This window comes from Desmodus rotundus, chromosome 1 (assembly GCF_022682495.2).
Source record: "Desmodus rotundus isolate HL8 chromosome 1, HLdesRot8A.1, whole genome shotgun sequence".
Lineage (NCBI taxonomy): Eukaryota > Metazoa > Chordata > Mammalia > Chiroptera > Phyllostomidae > Desmodus > Desmodus rotundus.
Window position 1 is genome coordinate 201,245,543 of NC_071387.1, and position 15,034 is coordinate 201,260,576.

At 44.2% G+C, this 15,034-nt stretch overlaps 1 protein-coding gene across 8 annotated transcripts in view; it reads right to left on the reverse strand.

Annotated features, from left to right (window-relative positions):
- Positions 1 to 6,849: 6,849 nt before the first annotated feature.
- Positions 6,850 to 15,034, reverse strand: part of CPLANE1 (ciliogenesis and planar polarity effector complex subunit 1) — a 92,084-nt gene continuing 83,899 nt past the window's right edge. For 4 of the 8 annotated variants that reach the window (XM_053914397.2, XM_053914399.2, XM_053914396.2 and 1 more), the window contains 5 exons: positions 14,780 to 14,947; positions 13,612 to 13,736; positions 10,661 to 10,747; positions 8,794 to 8,972; positions 6,851 to 8,323 (listed from right to left, as the gene is read on the reverse strand). In XM_053914397.2, the coding sequence (XP_053770372.1) occupies positions 8,150 to 8,323; positions 8,794 to 8,972; positions 10,661 to 10,747; positions 13,612 to 13,736; positions 14,780 to 14,947 (733 nt within the window). In that variant the 3' untranslated portion in view covers positions 6,851 to 8,149. Of the gene's footprint in view, positions 8,324 to 8,793; positions 8,973 to 10,660; positions 10,748 to 13,611; positions 13,737 to 14,779; positions 14,948 to 15,034 lie in introns of all 8 variants that reach the window. The other 4 variants (XM_053914393.2, XM_053914395.2, XM_053914394.2 and 1 more) reach the window with 2 other exon arrangements.

Consider the following 15,034-nt stretch of genomic DNA (forward strand, 5'->3'; position numbering starts at 1 on the left):
CTGGATCCTGCCTGGGACATGGCTGCAGGGAGTTCTTCACACAAGGGTGCAGAGATGGGGAGTTGACAACTGTTCTGTGAAACATGGAACGATTGACCCACCATGCCCCCTTTTGGGCTCCCTAGCTCTGAGTCTTAAGTTTGCTATTCATCACTGTCCTCTTTTGCACAAATTATGTTAAGGCTTCCTCCACCCTCTTAAAACTATTGCTACTTCTCCCGTCCTCTACAATTCTCTTGGTATACACTGAATTACACGTTGAAAAATTCCTTTATTATCCTTTCACCTGGGTCTTAAGAGAGAGAAGGAATAGTTTATCAGTACACTGTCTAGGAACCATTTCTAAACGCAATACTGTGGTGATTTTTATTAGTTTGCTTTTTCATTTACTAGCTTTGAAAATATTTTAAATACTTCTTTTTAAATTAGTATGCCTTGGCCAGGCGGCTTAGTTGATTAGTGTGTTGTCCTGATATATCAAGGTTGCGGGTTCGATCCTCTGTCAGGGCACATACAAGAATCAACCAGTGAATGCATAAATACATGGAACAACAAATTTATGCTTGCCTCTCTCTCAAATCAATAAATAAAAAATTTAATTAGTACTGTTTTTTAAATCCTATATAACATTTTTTTCCTGGTACTAGGAAACTCTCACCACAGATGTTGGCCCAAGGCCCACAGATAGAGGAACAGGCTGGACCATGTAACTTACCAGCCTTAGCTAACAGGACTTTTTCCTTTCAGGTGTTCCCTAGGTTCAATAAGTTTATGAAAACAAAAGCATTTTCATTTCCATTTAGATCTCTTTAATGGCTCAGGACATTAAAGACAGTGGATTGAGCACTGGTCTGTGAGCCAATAGGTCACCAGTTCAATTTCTGGTCAGGGCACATGCCTTTGTTGTGGGCTAGGTCCCCAGCTAGGGGCACAACCACATTGATGTTTCCCTCTCTTCTCCTCTAAAGATAAATACAATCTTAAAAAAAAATCCTTCAAAAATGAGGGTGAGATAAAGATACCATTTGGTCAATGAAATCTGATTCACGGCCGGAAGATCTTCATTGTAAGAAATGCTAATGATCTTCGGTCTGAGGGGGAATGCTAGAAATTTAGATCTGCAAGAAAAAATGAAAAAGTTGTGGGAGTGACGATGTCTTTAAATGACTACGTTGAAACCAGGAGAGGGCAGGGAAAAGGAATTACACTATTGTAAAACCAGTTCATTTGTGAAGTGGGGAGGGTGAACTGTTCAGTGTGAAGTGGGAGAACATTGCAGTCTGATAAGTGAGGGGTTCATATAGCCCCAAAGCTGCAGTCCTCAAACGTGGTGTTCTCTTCACACACACAAAGTTATTGAGGACCCTGAAGGGCTTTTGTTCGTGTGGGTCTATCAACAAAACAGGCACTACTGAGGTGATTCCCCCGACAAAGCTAGTCCCCACCTGCACGTAGTTAAGACACGATTATTGACTGTGTGCCCTATGCTGTACTTTACATCCCTGTGACTGTTTTGTGACTACCAATTTGTACTGTTAATCCCTTCACCCTTTTCACCCAGCTCCCCAGCCCCCATTCCATTTGGCAAGCATCAGTGCACACTCTGTATCTGCGAATTTGTTTGGTTTATTTTGTTTTTTAGATTCCACATATAAATCAAGCATATGGTACTTGTCTTTGACTTGTTTCACTTAGCCTAATACCCTCTAGGTCCATCCATGTTGTCGCAAATGGTAATATTTCATTCTTTTTTATGACTAACATTCCATTGTGTGTATGTGCCATGTCTTCTTCATCCATTGTCTACTTATGGGCACTTACGTTGCTTCCACATCTTGGGTGTTGTAAATAACACTGCAATGAACATAGGGAGGCCTATATCTTTTCAAATTAGCGATTTGGGTTTCTTCAGATAAATACCCTGAAGTGGGATTGCTGGGTCATGTGATAATTCTATTTTTAGTTTTTTAGGAACCTCACACTCTTCCACAGTGGCTGCACCAATCAGCATTCCCACCAACAGTGCATGAGGCTTCCCTTTTCTCCACATTTTTGCCAACACTTGTTGTTTGTTGCTTTATTGATGATAGCCGTTCTGACAGGTGTGAAGTGATATCTCATTGTGGGTTTTTTTTTTAAATTTTTATTTATTTTTAGAGAGGGGAAGAGAGGGAGAGAAACATCAATGTCAAAGAGAAACATCAATTGGCTGCTTCCCACACACACCCCAGCTAGAGACCAAACCTACAACTCAAGCATGTGCCCTGACAGGGAATTAAACCAGCAACCTCTTGCCGTGTAGGATGATACTCAACCAACTGAGCCACACGAGTCAGGGCTCATTGTGGTTTTAATTTGCATTTCTCTGAAGATTAATGCTGTTGAGCACCTTTTCATATGTCTGTTGGCCATCTGTATGTTCTCTTTGGTGAAGTGTCTAGTCAGGTCCTCTGCCCATTTTTTTAATTGGACTGTTTGATTTTGGGGGGTGGTGGTGTTGAGTTGTAAGAGTTCTTTACAAATTTTGGATATTAACCCCTTATCAGATGTATCATTGGAGAATATGTCCTCCCATTCAGTAGGTCATCCTTTCATTTGCTGATGGTTTCCTGTGCTGTGCAAACACTTTTTAGTTTGATGTAGTCACACTGTTTTTTTTTGCTTTTGTTTCCCTGACCATAGGAGACATATCCAAAAAATATTCTGAGAGCAGTGTCAGAAAGTTTACTACCTATGTTTTGTTCTAGGAGTTTTAAGATTTCAGGTCTTAACATTTAGGCCTTTAATTGGTCTAGTTTCATTCTTTTTCATATATCTGTTCAGTTTTCCCAACACTATCGAAGAGACTGTGTTTGACCCATTTGGGTTTTGGTTTTTATCCATTCAGCCACCCTATGTCTTTCGATTAGAGCATTTAGTCCATTTACATTTTAAATTTTTCTTTTAAAATAATTTTCATTTTTCAATTATAGTTGACATGCAATATATTAGTTTTAGCTGCACAACCCCACGATTAGACATACGTAACTTAATGGTGCGATCACCCCAATAAATCTGGTACCCATCTGACACCACATACGGTTATTACAATACTATTGACTGTGTTCCCTGTGCTGCACTTTACATCCCCATGTCTGTTTTGTAACTACCAACTTGTACTTCTTAATCCTGTCCCTTTTTTCACCCATCTCCCCAGTCACCCTCCCATCTGGCAACTGTCAAAATGTTCTCTGTATCTATGAGTCTGTTTCTATTCTGCTTCATTTATTTTGGTTTTTAGGTTCCATGTCTAAGTGAAATCATACGGCAGTTGTCTTTCTCTGTCTGACTTATTTCAAGTGAAATCATAATGGTATTTCTCTTGCTCTGTTTCTCTCAGCACAAACCCTTAGATCCATCCATGTTGCAGATGGCAAGACTTCATTCTTTTTATGGCTGAGTTATATTCTATTGTATATATCCACCACTTCTTCCTTATCCATTCATCTATTGATAGACTTCTAGGTTGCCTCCTATTATGGCTACTGTAAATAATGCTGCAATGAACATACAGATGTATATATCTTTTTTACTTAGTGTTTTGAGGTTCTTTAGATAAATACTCAGAAGTGGAATTGCTGGGTCCTTTGTCCAGTTATAGCCTTTGTTTTTCTTTTTCTTTTTAAAAAATATTTATTATTTTAGAGAGAGGGGAAGGGAGGGATAAAGAGAGGGAGAGAAACATCAATGTGTGGTTGCCTCTCATGCACTCCCAACTGGGGACTCAGCCCACCACCCAGGCATGTGCCCTGACTGGGAATCAAACCTGTGACCCTTTAGTTCAGAGACTGGCACTCAATCCACTGAGCCACACCAGCCAGGGGCCTTTGTTTTAAAGTTTATTTTGTCTTGTATGAGTATTGCTACCACCGGTTTTTTTCTTTGTTTTTTCTATTTTCATGAAATGTCTTTTTCCATCCCTTTCAGCCTATGGGTCTTTCAGTCTGAAAAGTGAGTCTCTTGTAGACAACATATGTAAAGATCTTGTTCTGTTATCCATTCAGCCAGCCTATGTCTTTTGATTGAAGCATTTAATCACTTGAATTTAAAGTAATGGTGATCAATATATGTATTTATTGCCTTTTTATATTTCATATTTAAATTTCAGTTTTTGGTTGATTTTATTGATATTAGAGAGAGACATCAGTTTTGTGGTTCCACTTATTCATGCACTCACTGGTTGCTTCTTGTATGTGTCCTGACCAGGGATCAAACCCACAACCTTGGTGTGTCAGGATGATGCTCTAACCCACTGAGCTACCCAGCTTTTAATCATTCATATTTTTGATCATTTTTTTTCTTTTTAAAAAAGACCCTTTAACATTTCATATAACATTTGTTGAGTGGATGAACTCCTTTAGTGTTTCCTTATCTAGAAAGCTCTCTGTCTGCCCTTCAGTTCTCAATGATGGCTTTGCTGGGTAGAGCAATCTTGGTTGCAAGCCCTTGGTTTTCATCACTTCAAGTATTTCGTACAAATCCCTTCTGGCCTGCAAAGTTTCTGTGGAGAAATCAACTGACAGTCTTAGGGAAGCTCCTCTGTAAGCATGTTTTTCTCTTGCTGGTTTTAAGATTCTTTGTCTTTAACCTTTGTCATTTTAATTATGATGTGTCTGGGTGTGGACCTCTTTAGGCTCATTGTGTTTGGGGCTCTCTGTGCTTCTTGGACTGGTATGTCTATTTCCTTCACTGGGTTGGGGAAGTTTTCCATCATCATTTTCTTAAATAGGTTTTTAATTCCTTGCTCGCTCTCCTTCTTCCAGCACATTCATAATGTGAATGTTGGTATGTATGCCTGAAGTTGTCCCAAAGACTCCTAAAACTGTCCTCATTTTTAAAAATTCTTTTTTATCTTTTTGCTGTTCTAATTGGGTATGTTTTGTTTATCTTCCAAATTGTTGATTCAGTTCTCTGCTTCATATAATGTGCTTTTGCTTCCCTCTAATGTGTTCATTTATGAGTATTTTTCTTTCCTGACTAGTTCTATTTTGTTTGCTAACTCCCGTTTTTATGTTTCCTCTTTGTTGAGGTTCTCAGTGAATTCATTTTTCTCCTAAGTTCAGTGAGCACCCTTATAACCAGTGTTTTGAACTCTGCATCTAATAGACTGTTTGTCTCCATTTTGTTGCAAAACTCCAGTTCTTCTGGAGTTTTGTCCTATTCTTTCATTTTAGGACCATGTTCCTTTGACTCCTCACTTTGGCTGACTCCCTGTTTGTTTCTGTGTATATTAGGTAGATCTGCCATACCTCCTGTTCTTGGCAGAGTAGCCTAATGTAGTAGGTGTCCCATGGGGCCCAGTGGCACTCCCTGGCCACCGAGCTGGGCACTCAAGGGGCACCACCTGTAAGGGTTGTATGTGCTCTCCTGCTCTAGTTGAGCCTTGATTGCTGTTGGCACCTCAGTGGGTGAGATTGACCCCCCGGCTGACTGGCCATGACTATACCCAACAAGCTGCTGTGCAGGGGCTGACCCCATTGAGCAGGAGTTGCTTTAGTGGGGCTCTAGTGGCAGCCAAGTGTGCCCTTTAGATGTGTGTTTGTAGTTTGAGGTGCAGGTTGGGTGGTGCTCTGGTGTGGTCTGCATGTGGCCACTGGGTGTATTGGTTCTAGAGCCTCTTCAGAGGGGCTCCAGTGCAGGTCAAGGTCAGCTATCACCTGTGCCCAACTTGGGGCTGTCTGGTAAATGCTGCAAGGTTATCTGAGGTTGGTTGCTGCTTGTGCTGTGCTTGGTGTAGCCTATTCTGTGAACCAAGGCTGGCTGTTGGTAGTGAGGGGCCTTGGGCCCCTCTGGTGGGCACCACAACGTGAGCTGAGGCCAGCTACATTTGTGCCAGGTTTGTGGCCACTTGAGGCTACTTTCCAAGTCCAGAATGGTTACTGCTTATGCTGGCCTGGGGCTACTTGATGGGAGTTAAAATGTAAGTTGAAACCAGTCTCTGCTTATGTCAGGCTTGGAGTAGCTTGGCAAGAGGTTCATGGTATGTCAAGGCCAACCACTGCTGGTTTTAGCGATAGGGAAGTGAACAGCTCAGGTTTGGCAACTGCCTGTGCCGGGCTGGCTGGCTGGGGGGAGGGCTCAACAAAGAAACAGTGGCTCCTGCTACCACTTCCATCCCTGGAGAGAACTGTCCTAACCCTTCCTGTCCAGCCTGTGCCCTGAAGCTACTCAATTTAGTACTTCCCTATATGTACCTGATGCTTTTCAAGCTGCTGCCTCTGCACTGGAGCCTGGAGTGAGTGGGTTTGTGTCCTAGTGAGTCTGTGATGGACCCTACAGTGCCTGGGTCTCCAGCAGGCCTCCCTCCCACTTGGATGCAACCCCACTGGTTTTCTCAGCCAGATGTAATGGGGATGCCTCTTCCTGGTATGAGAGCCAAGCGCTGGGGAAAGCAGTGTGGGACTGGGATTCCCTTGCTCCCTTGGGGGGGACCTCCAGAGCCAAGACCTCTCTCCCCTCCTCCCCACCTCAACATGGCTGCTGCTTTATATTCTTATAGGCCTTTTGTTCAGCTAGGTGGTTCTCAGTGATGGCTGTTTTATAATTTAGTTGTAATTTTGATACGGTTATGGGAGGAGGTGAGCACAGTGTTTACCTGCTCTGCCATCTTGACCAGAGTCCTCTGGCTCCATGGTCTTTACAAAGTAACCATGATCCTTCTGGAGTCAGGAGTGGTATGCCCTTTCTTTCCCACACAAAGCATCCAACCCCATTTTTCCTCTACAACTTTTCAGGCAGAGGACTGTTGGGGGGCTTTAACGCAGCCCCCGGTTCCGCCACGGACGAAGAAAAAGACTACCAAGACATGATCTGCTTGGGGAGGAAAGGTGGCCGTTTCTCTCAGGGGGAGAAGGGCCCAGAGCCTCTCTCTCCAGGGGCTTTTATTAGGTTCATTCGCACAGGAATGCAGATAAAGCTCATCAATCATTGTCAGGCAGTAAGGGTTAAACAATACATGATTTACAGAGAACTCTGAGGGCTGATTCTGAGTTACAGCCAATTAGTTAGAGGGTCATAAAACTTTAGTAGACGCCAGACTCATCTCAGGTCTGGACCCTTATCTCTTAAACTGAGGGTACAAATTAAGTAGGTTTCACAGGAATGTATGTATTTTTCTTAGGCCTGATTCCCCAGGGAATCCGCCCCTCCCAGCACAGGACTGCACTGCCCTCTGTTATTGCTTCAGGCTTAAGTCAGGCAAGGGAATAAGGCAGCCAAGAGATTAGGAGACTTCTTGCAGACAGAATGAGGACTCAGGCTATTTCAAAGCCGAGGGGCGAGGGTCCATCACCCCCTTTTTCCACAGCCCCCCGAGTCCTTCCCTGAGGGCCTCTTCCGTGACCAGAGCCTGTCTTAGGTTGATCCTCCCTTGCGGATTCTTACCCGTCATTGGCTAACTGGCCAAGCTCAGGGCCAAGCAGGGTGAAGTGGGCAGAGGTGATACACCTGCCAGGGAGACAAGCTTTGTCTCCTTAGTGGCTTATGGTCCCAACTCTGACTCAGCCTTAACCATGAGGGGTTACAGCCTCTGAAACCAGGCAGGGCGGTTCCCAACAGAGGACCAATCTGGCCTACATGAAAGTTTCCTTTACGTGTTCAGGATTGGTGGAAGGCTGTTGGTTCCTTTTCTCTCCTAGGCCACGCCCTGCACTGGTGAATTTTAGGGTATGTTTGAAAATGGAGTTCATTACTGAGTGTCTCAGGTAAGACTGATTTCTTTTTCCTATCAGGTCTACCCATATAAGGTTTTTTCCTCAAATTCGGGGAAGTAAAGGAGGAGGCAAGATAGGAGATTTTTACTGAAAGGAGCTTAAATTTTATGTAAACTTGACTTGAAAGGTACATTTTATTTTTCATTATTTAAAAAATTATGCCTAAAGATAATCAAATGCAAAAACATAATACACCTACAGTTAAAGAACCCTTTCTCATGAATGCTAAATTATTGAGAAATGTTTATTTTTCCCTCTTGAAATGGCTTATTCAGGTACTAATATGGCTCCAGGTGGTAAATTAGCATCACTTTCACTGCTTCTCACCCTTAAACCCGTACATCTCTCGGAACAACATCACTGAGATGATGGCCTAGGAACAGGATGCTATTTAGGCCTCACGGATCCAGGGCCCAGTGGACAGGAAGGCTCCGGTCTTCCACACTGGCGACCATGTCTTCAATGGCATTCCAGTCCAGCTGGCTGAGGATGCTGCCGGTGCTCTCGGACACGCTGTCCAGGCCGCCCACCCCAGCAGGAGGCTCTGGCTCCTCTTCAGCTGGTGAGAAGTCCTGTCAAATGGAGAAAGATAGTGAGGGGCAGTTCTAGCCTGAGGAAAAAAAATCAGTGGAACATGAACCAAAGATTCTAGAGTTGCTCATCCACCAGACGGGGAAGGCACTGGGAAGGGAAGCAGGGCTGTGGCTGCCCAGCCAGCATGTCTGGGTCGGCATGAGCTGAACGTCACCTGACAACCAGATGGTGGCACCAGATCTGAAGAGGACAGAATGGGTTTTTACATCTGTAGTGCAAGTATGTGTTCTTGCATTGTGGTGATTTTTTAGATAAAAATACAACGTTACAGAAAATTCTGAAAGATAAATGCTGAGGAGTAGTAGCTTTGAATCTCTCCTTCAAACTGACCTAACAATCTTTCTGTATTTCTGCCTCCCACAGAAAAACAAAAACAAACAAACCACCCCGCAAAACCCCAAAGAACAGAGAGGAATCGCTAGGCAAACTGAGTCTGGAAAAGGCTTACTTGTAGAAGGGAACTGTGACTTCCGGGAAGAACCTTTCGGACGCCTGAAGGCACCAGCCAGGGGCTCCCCGCAGGCTCCTCTCTCCTGCCCTCCACACACACCTGCTTGGTCGAAGGGGCAGGCCCTGCAGTACCACGCCTTTTTGCCTGCTGTAGACCACGGCACGGCGTGGCAGAGCCTTTGAAGGGAAGAGAACAAGGCGTACATCAGGACTGTCATTTAGAAGTTTGTTCTTCATTGTGACTTTATCATCAAATCCACGGCGGTCACATTTTGCCCAGTTTTGAATCACAAGGTCTGAATGTAGTTCACTTGAGAGTTCTACCAATTTCTGTTCCGTCAGTGCGAGAGAAGGTAACCACATGCTGGCCACCTCTTTTGATTTTAAAAGTTAACGGTAACCTCTAGGACAAGAGGGTACAGGGAGGAGGGGCCACAGCGCAGAACTGGGGGGAAGTTCCAGCTTCAGAACAGGGAGGGTGTGAACAGCTGGGCCTGCCTCGCCTCCTGTGGGCCGTCTTGGGGTAGCCTCCGAGTCTGCCGTTTAGGCCTCTTCTCTCAGGCTTCATGCCTGCACCTGCCTCTGGCACAGGCGTCAGGGTAAGTGCAGTGACAACACAGTATGGCCCTCTTCTTCCTTCCTGAATGTCACTGTTCGTAGAAACTTCCCCCAGCCAGTGCCCAGAGGCGGCTTAGCAGACCACAGCGCTCCCCAGCCCACAGCCCTCGTGGAGCACACCCCGCTGGCGCACTTGACTCCCCACGGCCTGTGCCACAGCCCGGTCGCCCCTCACCAAGGTGACCTGAAGAGACACCCGGGACACAGGGTCTGATGACAGGTAAACACAGGTGGCTCCCAGAAGAGGGGAAGAAGAGGTAACAATGGTAAAGTTTGGCCTTTCCCAGCTTTCCCAGCCTCCTGCACTTAAAGGTAAGAATACATCCAATAAATGAGAACTCCCACTGACCAAAACAGTAACAGCAGCACACGTTCTGGCATTTACTGTGGGCTGAGTGCGTTACCTACGTTCAGTCCCTCGAACTTAACCAGAGTGTCTCAGGCCCTGGTCCTTACTATCTACCAGGGTCGTAACAGGGAGCTAACAGGAGAAGGAATGTTGAAGTACTTTTTAAATTGTGAGGAGAAACATGGGGTGAGGGGTGGGAGAGGGGAGGCATGAGGAATTAAGATCCTTCCGTGTCACTTCCCTCCCTCTCCATCACAGCACAGCTAATTTGAGCAAGTACCCAAACATGGAGCAAAATCAGACCTAAGCTTACTGGCCTGCGCGTCCTGTGACTGGGTTATCACAACACCCTCCGTAGTACGTGTAATGCTCAGCACTGGGCAAACCCTCCCTCACCTGTTTTGCAGGTGAGAAAACTGAAGCCTACGCTCATGGATTGGGAACTGCCCCTGGCTAAATAAAGAGTAAGTGGTGAACCGGGATTCCAACCTAACTCCACAGCCTCTTCTCTGAACCACAAAGCTATACTTTTCATCCTGAAATCTATACATTCTGAAATATATACTTGAAATTTCTAAGAGCGATTTATGATTTTTAAAGATTTAGTATTAGCCCTGACTGGTGTAGATTAGTGGATTGATCGCGGGCCTGTGAACCAAAGGGTTGCTGGTTTGATTCCCGGTCTAGGGCACATGCCTGGGTTGCGGGCCAGGTCCTCAGTAGGGGGCATGTGACAGGTAACCACACATTGATGTTTCCCTCTCTTTCTCCTTCCCTTCCCCTCTCTCTAAAAATAACCAAAAAACTCCTTAAAAAAAGATTTAGTATTAATGTTACCTTTAAAAAAGATTTAGTATTAATATTAAATTCAAGAACTTACTCTTTACTTACTCCCTACCTTTTTGGAAGGTGACTGGAGACTGCATGGCCCTTCTCATGGCCACTCTGGCTCCCCCAGCTTTTTTCTGGGCAACAGTGGCAGCTCCTGCAAAGGTAAGATTTTTCACAGCTCGGCCTGTAAGATCTTTTGAGGGCAGAAACCTTTTGGTAGGCAGGTTTGACTTGAACCAACAAAGCAAAATGAAAGTACAGATGAAGGAAGGAAAACTGCTTTGAGACTTGGTGTCCTGATAGCCCCACAACGGCCCTTTTCCAAACGGCCAGTGGAGGGCCCTGACAGCACCTCTGGCCACTGGACAAGTCGGGCACAGGGGTCTCCTAGCTGTAAACACCTAGGCAAAATGCCCAGTTAGGTCCTATCAAGAGAATGATTAAGGTTTCTTAAATTCTAGAATTAGTAGCAACATTTAATGTTTATGTTATGCAAAGAGGTAGGTTTTATATAATACACCCAAGGCCCTGGCTGGTGTGGCTCAGTGGATTGAGCACTGGCCTGCAAATCAAAGGGTCACCAGTTCGATTCCCAGTCAGGGCACATGTCTGGGTTGCAAGGCCAGGTCCCCAGTAGGGGGCGTGAAGGGAAACCACACATTGATGTTTCTCTCCCTCTCTCCTTCCCTTCTCCTCTCTCTAAAAATAAATAAAATCTCTTTAAAAAAAAAAAGACTGAATAACACACGTGAGGGCAGAAAGTAAGTAATGGAGCTGGGACAGAGGCTGAGAGGATTCCAAGGCTGGCCCTTTCTCCCTGCCAGTGACGCCTCTCAGTTACTTCCAGTATAGCCTTTGTGTTGTTTGTGACAGAACTAAGCACAAAACAAAGGACCCCAAGTATAATAGTTTGCAAACAGGACTGAAGAAATTAGCGAGAAAATGGCATACTGTTTTACAAGATAGCAACACATTGTCAAACTCACAAGATCTTCAGAAAAGCTGTTCTTTTTACAGATGAACTGCAGTGAATTTTAAAATCTCTGCGAGTCTGTCCTTCCCCATCTGCCCTTGTGGGGGCCCAGGTATTTGTGTCGCTGCCCAGGGATGTCCCCACAACACGGGGGGGGGGGGGGGGGGCAAAAGCCTCTGAATGCAGCCAGGAGGAACGGCTGCATTCTGGGGGGCGGAGGCCACACCCAGTATGTTCACAAGTCCCTGGTGAGTGTGAGATGAGAGGCATGGGACCCCAGCTTACAGCGACACCAGGTAAGGCCCGCAGTGGTGCCTCAAGGGGAACATACTGCAGGACTGAAGGGTCAGAGAACTGAAAAAAACAAACCAAAGAGACCTGCCATTTGTCTCTCACTGTTGTTCACAGCCACCACGTGAGAGAAGCATCAGCCCCAGTTAAAAATGAAAGCATGGATGTTCATTACATCAAGGTTGGAAGAACTAAAGAGTTAAGATGAGGAATGTCTTCCAAGACAGACAGGTGCAGCATTCAAGGTGTGGGGAGAATTTCAAGGCCAGAAGGGGAGGGAGCACAGGAGCACAGCCCGGAGCAGAATTACATGGGGACTGGGGCTGAGGAAGCAGGAGGGCGAACGCCTGCTGAGACAGGGTCAGGACACACCGGCTTGGGTGGGGTCACTGAGAGCTTCTGGGGCCAGAAGCAGCAGAAACACCAGCGAGCAAGGTCCAGCAAGGGAGGGGACCCAAGAAAGTACATGGTGACCACACAGGTCTGACAAGGGACGGGAGAAAGACATATCACCAGGTATCCCAAGACTTTTCCATAGAAAGGTTTCCATAGAAATCCTTGCCAATCTTTAATATTTTGGAATTCTGAAATATGTATCAGGTATAAAATAAAATTTTATAAGAGAAAACATGGTTACTATTTTAAAATTATAGTTTAAAAAGAACAGTATTTTCTTACTGTAATTTGTGGATCAAAACCAAGAGGAACCAAACCATGAAGTTGCATCGGAGGACCGGAGTCTTTGGAAACGGCGATTCCCTGACCTGGCGCAGCTTCCTGAGTTGTGGGTTCGGGTTGTGCAGGCTCTAGGCCCAGACTGTGGTGAAATCTTGGTTCTGCCACTTCCTACCTGTCTGATCTTAAGCAGTTTTATTTCCACTTTCTCTGCCCTGATTTTGTCATCTTTAAAATGGGAACACACTAGTACCTACCTAACAGAGCTGTCATTAAGAGCTTCCCCGGCATGTTCGTTACGTTATAGTTATTATGCATTTTTAGCTGCACATTTGTACTCCATGTTAGCTATGATTATACCCTTCAATGTGTAATAGTTTCACAAATAAATGTGTCTTACTTTAGTAATCAAAACTCCACTCTGGTAAAGTTCAAAGGCAGGCTACCAATAAATTAACAGATCTATCTTTAAATGTGGAAATGGATGTTCAAAGGGCAAAAACATGGTATTATTTCAATCTGGGCTTCTTAGTATTCCTCTTCTGTGACATATTCAGCCTGAAATCTACCAGACCATTTTTTTTGTCAATTATAGTCGACATTCAACATTATTTTATATTAATTTCAGGTATGTAGATAGAGATTAGACATTTACATAATTCACAAAGTGACTCCCCCCAGTAAGTCTAGTACGCACCCGGCCCCACACACAGTTACTACAATATTATTGACTATATTCCCCGCGCTGTGCTGTACGTCCCTGCAGAACTTGACTGGTAAAAATCAAGTTCTTTAGCCGAACACACAAAAGACACATCTCAAATAAGGCATATCTGATTTACCGACCGACCAAATTCTATTACAAAAAGACCACTTGTTTGAAGAGATTCATAGGGTCTTATTTCTAAGCAATAGAATGAAATACCAGTACAGCTAAGTCTTTGTGAATCTCTTGAGTTCTACCAAAATAGGTATTGCTTTTCACTAAGATTTACAGTTTTTTATTAATGAAAGTACAACTTTGTAGACAAGAAGGAAGAGGTCCAAATTACACAAGATAAAAAAGCTTTAAGTCTTACCGCGTGGCCAAGGCAAGCCTCGAGGTTGCTCCAAAGGTCTCCTTGTGGGGCTATCACTTGGTTTGCGTGTATATCTGACTTTTTCAGGTCGATTTACTGGAAAACTGTGACCATGTAGAGTCTCTCTAAAGTAGAAATTATTATTATATATTCCTAGAATCTCATATCAGGGATAAAACTATAATATTTCAAAAAGCTCCAATTCTACCCCAGATGAATACAGTCACTTATTCTGTACCTTAGTGATATATTTGGTGTATAATAACTCAAAAATTATTCCTCATATCTTGTATCTCAAACTTCATTTGTTTTTTTCAAAGAAACCATTTTCTCTCTATTTCAAATTCTCTATGTATTTGGCAGTTGTTTATGTTCACATAAACAACTAAGACCCTACTTTACTCTAGACCATGTTCAGGGGGCATGCGGTCTTCCGAGTACACCCAAATCACACACACTCAGGGTCTGACTGCGTCAAGCTTCGGGTCAGGCAGTATTCCTCTAGGCTCTTAAATTATGTGATTATAATTGTAACCACTTATTTTGTCAAAGGTAGTAATTTTTAAGAACACTGTACTGCCAGTTACTGCTCACCTTGATAAATCACCAACAAATACAACTTTGTGTTTCTAAGAAACTTTACACTCGGGTACTTTTCTTTAGCATTCTCTGTTTAATTCTTGCCTAATGAACGCATATCCAAACCTACTGCAGGCCATTTATTGCAGAAGAACCATGGGACGGTATCTAGAGGTAAGTCGGCAGCCCCTGAGCAGGGAGGAAGACACGGCAGAGGAGAAATGGTAGCTGGTGGGACTGTTTCTGCAAGAGTGGAGCCAAGTGGAGAGCAGTTGGAGCAGATTACAAAAGGAAATAATGAGAAAATCTACAGAAAAGAAAAAGCGTTGAACGGGTATCAAAACTGCACTGGGTAAACTGAAGTGCTTTGTTATCTCTCTAATTAGAGATCTGATGCCATTGTCTTTCTCCTTGGTAATGCCATGAACTTAAAAAGACCTCACGGTTAGGGGCCATTTTTTCCTTCACTTTGTCATCATAATTCTGAACAGGGCAGGTGCAGACACGGTGAGCGTGGGTCACTAAAGCACTACCTCTCTCATCATGCCTGACGGGATCTTGCCAGGTGACAGGCCAGACCTTAACTTACCTTCTCGGAGAAAGGGAGCACCGCAGTCTGGAAATTCGGGCAGCTCTGGGTATTGTAGGCAATGGCTTCTGTGCAGTAGCTGGTAGTTGTACTGATTCAGACAGCAGTTCATTCATCAGACTGTATGCTTGTGAGATTCGACGATTGTAGTGGTCAGAAAGTAGCAGTCTTTAGAGAAAGAATTGACAGTTAACAAGAGTCCCTGTCAGTTCATATTTCTAGAAGGAACATAGTATTTGAAGACCACCTGGCGTT